This window comes from Nansenia antarctica (assembly GCF_963989245.1).
Source record: "Nansenia antarctica genome assembly, chromosome: 2".
NCBI lineage: Eukaryota > Metazoa > Chordata > Actinopteri > Argentiniformes > Microstomatidae > Nansenia > Nansenia antarctica.
The window spans coordinates 25,173,399-25,178,398 of NC_137675.1; the positions used below are offsets into that span (position 1 = coordinate 25,173,399).

The 5,000-nt window shown below is 47.4% G+C and overlaps 1 protein-coding gene across 1 annotated transcript in view; it reads right to left on the bottom strand.

The window, feature by feature from the left end:
• The window catches only part of LOC308150011 (uncharacterized protein), a gene marked incomplete at both ends in the record, with an annotated part of 25,077 nt that overhangs the window by 10,260 nt on the left and 9,817 nt on the right, over positions 1-5,000 (bottom strand). Inside the window, one exon of the mRNA XM_080522884.1 lies at positions 183-902. Within this exon, the coding sequence (XP_080379010.1) occupies positions 183-902 (720 nt within the window). The remainder of the gene's footprint in view (positions 1-182; positions 903-5,000) is intronic.

Below are 5,000 nucleotides of genomic sequence, written 5' to 3' on the forward strand. Positions count from 1 at the left end.
AGCTTGAGCATTGTAAAGACCCCCGAGGTGGCTCTTTCAGTAGGTAAAAAGGCACGGCTGTTCTAGTGCCTTGCCTGTGAAACCGGCCCTCGATGGTAAGGTAAGGGTTAAAGGTGGGTTAGTTTAGGCTAGTTAGGTCAGGGTTAGGTTAGTTAGGGGGATAGGTTAGTTGAGGTACTTACTCTCTGGGTTGGGGGACTTGCGTCCGACGCTGTTGGGCGAGGCGCAGCGTATGGTGGTGACGATGGTGCTGTGGTGGGGGTTGGGGTGGTGCGGGTGGTGCACGGGGGGGTGGGGTTGGTGGTGGTTGTCGTGGTGATGGCTCTTCCCGTTCTCCGGCGCCTTGGTGAGGCTGATCTCCGGCCTCCGGGCCGCCGCCGCCGCCGGGCCCTCGTTCGGGGGCTCGAACCGCCGCACGTGGGGCTGTTGCTCGGGGGTCCTGGCGGCGCTGCTGTTGCTCCGAGCCACTCCGGACGGGGAGTTGGCGAACGTCACCTCACGCTTGTGGCCCCCCCCTGCCCCCGCCCCCCCCGCCATCATCGTCGTCTCGGAGGTCTTGGAGTGTCCGAGGACCTCGGGCCTCTTCAGGCCGAAGCGGGTGGACCCGGGGCTGGTGACGCCGTGGTGGGGGTCCGCCTGCTTGGTGGACGAGATGTCGATGGAGAGCTCGGAGCGCCGCGACACGGGTTCGGGCGTCTTGGACCCCCCGCCGCCCATGATGACGTAGGGCTTGGCGGGGTTGGGGGAGGGGTGGTGGTGGTGGTGGTTGTTGCCGTTGCCGGTGCCCCCCAGGTCGCGGTAGTAGATGCTGGTGGGGGACATGGCCTGGCGGGGGCCGGGCGTGGCGGCGGGGGGAGCCCGGCGGCTGTCCACGTCCTCCACCTCGAACGACCTCTTTAAAGCTGCAAGGAGGACAGATATGAATTAGATTAGATTACATTAGATTAGATTACATTAGATTACATTACATTCAATTAGATTAGATTACATTAGATTACATTACATTACATTACATTACATTACATCGCAGAGTACAAGTACAATACAACGAAACGCAGTTCAGCATCCAACCAGAAGTGCAAATAGTGATATATAAAGGGCATGATAAAAAATTAAACAACAGGTAGTGATGGGTAACTATGTAATATACAGTAAGTGCAGAGGTAGTATTGTAAACATCAGTATAGTTAAGAGGTATGTTCAATATGGGCAATATGCTGTTATGAGCTATGTACGGTGAGGTAGTTTATGTACAGTATCTAATGTGCATTAAGTATGCATGAAGATGACTCCTTTATGAAAGAGAGATATCAGAGAAAAACTCTCTTTTATTATACAGAGTGGATCAAAGTCACGCGGATCAAAGTCGTGCTGATGATCTCTAACAGACCGCTGAAGGAGAACAAAGGGGAAGTTAATAGTCGTGTACTGAGTTTACAAACGACAACAACAAATAAATGCGTTTCAGATCGTGGGATCTCCACGGTTCCTTGATGTTGAGAGGGGGGGGGAGAAGAGAGAGGAGATGGAAAAGCAATTTCAGCGACATCACAAAAGCAGCGTCAAAGACGAGCTTTTTAAGCCTTCTCTCATTTCAACAACATCAAGAACAAGAACACCCATAACATATCTCACCCAGAACCTTCTTAACAAGCCGTGCCAGTTCTCACTGCGTCATATTGTGCATGGCACAGTTTATAGTTGAGTAGGTTTATACGGTTCGTTTTTTTCACTTGTGTATGCGTGTGTGGTACAGTAATGTGTGTAGTAAAACGTTTTTACAACCACACCGATCGATTCTACAGAAACAGTTTCGCAGCCCTCTGTTGACCAATGAAACAAATACACTACAGAAAGCTAAATAATACAAAAAACATTTCCCTGCCTCTTTTAATAACATCCTTCAATGAACCCCGAAGTAACAACTCAGAGAGTAGTGACCCAACAGATGAATACATTACAGTTAACTACAAATGATCAAAGAAGACAGGCTTCCCTCAGGTTACCGGTGTCTTCGTGAGATAAATCATAATATTGTTAAAATCATAATTATTATTATTATTTTAATATATGGCAGAGAACAAGACAAGCTTGACACGGGCCTGAGGCTAGAACGGCTTTGTAGCCAACTGCCACTTTGACTGAACCAATCCCTGGGCTAGTCAGTGGAGGTCACGGGCCGGCCAGATTACTGCACTCATGAACACCTAATTCATACATATGCAGTAGCTGATGATGTGTGTGTGTGTGTGTCCACAGAGAGTGGTCCAAGGCCCCTGTTCTATTGTTCTCTCCATTGACCCAGTGCTGTGAAGGTTCCCAGAGCAGAGAAGACAATCACATCAAAGGATTTCCCCAACACACACACACACACACACACACACACACACACACACACACACACACACACACACACACACACACACACACACACACAGCCCTTTAATCTAGTTCACTGCTGACTACTGACTCTCAGTACATTTCCTCCCACAAGACTCCAGTGGCCATTTCAAGGTGTTGACATTCTCATACTGCAACGCCCCCCTCCCCCCCTTTCCCCAATCCTCTGGATCTCCCCTAACCCTAACCCCTAACCCCCAACCCTCCCCTCCAACCCTAAGCCCTAACCCTAAAGCCCAATGCACACCGCGTGCGATTTTGTCGCACCGCGAATTTGATTCCATTGTTTTGAACGAGACAATGCACACGGCGTGCGATGCGATATTGTTGCATGACAACATTCGATTCTCCATTCACACCCACACACTTCGGTGTGCGACAACATCGCACACCGTGTGCATTGGCCTTAAGCCCTAACCCCCAACCCTAACCATTTAACCCCTCTATTATGACTACACTACCTGTCCTGTCATCATTTCTGTTGCTAGGCAACCTTCCCCTCAGAAGACTTACGCTGAATTCGAATCCAGACCAGCAAGCCAACTATAGCCCTGTCCGGATGGCATATAAATGACCTGAGGACCTTGGTAATATTTGTTTTACCCTAGGACCACAGTGATTTTAATGACCGATCCGGATGGAATAAAAAATCTCCATGCATGTTTGCGTTTCGGGTGCAAGCTGCCATTTAACATCACAGAAGAAGAAGCTGATGTTTTGTCAGACCCACAACACAACGCACGTGTAGCAACAACAAGTAATTTGATTGGACAAGAGGCATTCCATGACTGCTGATCAGATTTCCAGAGCGAATTTACGAACGCAGCCGAAACCACTCGCAGACTCGTTTTTTTCATAACACGAAACTTTACGTTTTAAAGTACCCACTCGATATAATAAACAGCAGTTTAACGATCACAAAATACTCATAATTTGTGGATACGTTCGTTTTGGGATGTGTTCGCGTTTGGGGCTGTGTGAGCATCTAATTATGTGTAGTTATGTGTTTCTAGCATGTCGATGTTCTATCAGAATGTTGTGATGTTATCAAAATTAAGAAGATGAATGGCTGAAATGGCGCAAAGCGGGGAAAAACAGATACGACATCTAAAGTCTCGAACGATTATATTTCAAAACAAACTTTAACTCCCGGAGGGCTCCGACTACTGCCAAGTCTATCTGGGTTTATTTGCAAGGACCTTCGCCTGTACAGTGTTGTGGAAAACGAAGGTTTCTGCCGAATGCTGCTAACACTGGTACCACGTTCAGATATTGGGATGTATCGTTGATGAATTGTCTCTTACAATGTATAGATTATCGGGGGGTAATATTGTACGGTTATCAATACGTGAGTTACCTTGCGATTCCCACCCCTAACTTCATCCCTGTGTGTTGTCAGACACCGTGATTTATAGAGTGCTAGATCCAGACCATACAAACTGCACAGTTTACAAGCTAATGTTAGGTAAATTCGCTAGAACTGGTTCAGAAGAAGAAATCAGTCCATCGTCACTTACATCGTCGTCGTCGATTAACTTTTTAGGTGGTTTGGTTATCCGATAGTGGAGATTCAAGGGAGTTAATAATGTCATCCACATCCATTGTTTGCACAGAGCTACCCCGGTCAAAACGGTAAATTCTAGTATTAATATCGCGTGCAAAATCATGCAATGCGTACCAAATACTGACATGTCAATCCGGACGGTAATATAATCATCAGAGGACCTCAGAGGACCTCCGGTTTACCCCGGAGTAAATCACTGACATGGTCGGTCCGGACGGGATAAAAATTACCGAATTACCCCAGGTAAAACATATATTACCGAGGTCCTCAGGTAATTTATATGCCGTCCGGACAGAAGATTAGAGTACATGACCAATACTCCAGCAGCTCAGTGGCCTTGCGGTTAGAGATCGGGAGGTTGTGAGTTCGATTCCCGGCCGACTCATACCAAAGACTATAAAAATATTACCTGACCGATGCCTCCCTGCATGGCACTCAGCATTACGGGTTGGATTGGGGGGTAAGACCCTGCGACATACCAGCGTCATGTCCAGGGGGTGTACTTCAAGCCACCTCACGCTATGGAAACAGGAGACAGGCTCCTTGCCCAATGGCTCGAGAACCATCGGTTTCAAAACCAGACATTTTAATGGACTAAAAAAATCCTTATTTTCAGAGAGAGTCTCTCTTGTTTTCTCACGATACCTACCGCGTACATCGGTCATGTGACTTCTGAGAACACCACTGTTCATTGTGGTCTATGGGGGCATTATAAAACAGTTTTAACAATCCATTTTAACGATGTGTATTGTATTGCTTTTTCTTTTTACAAAACGAAAAAAGAAAGTCGGCTTTTCTTTGATTAGTTAAGTTACACAACTCAATCCATGTGTGCGACTTATACAGCAAAGCAACACAGTCGTAAAAGTGAGATTTGATTTTGCATGTCCAAACCACACTGCCACTGTACTCTCCCCTTCCTCCTCCCCTCTCCTCCTCCCCTCTCCTCCTCCCCCCCATCCTCCCTTTCCCTCCCTCTTGTCTTGTGTTTTATGGTTGTTGATGACGGGTCCAAGGTTGCAGAGACTTTCGTCAG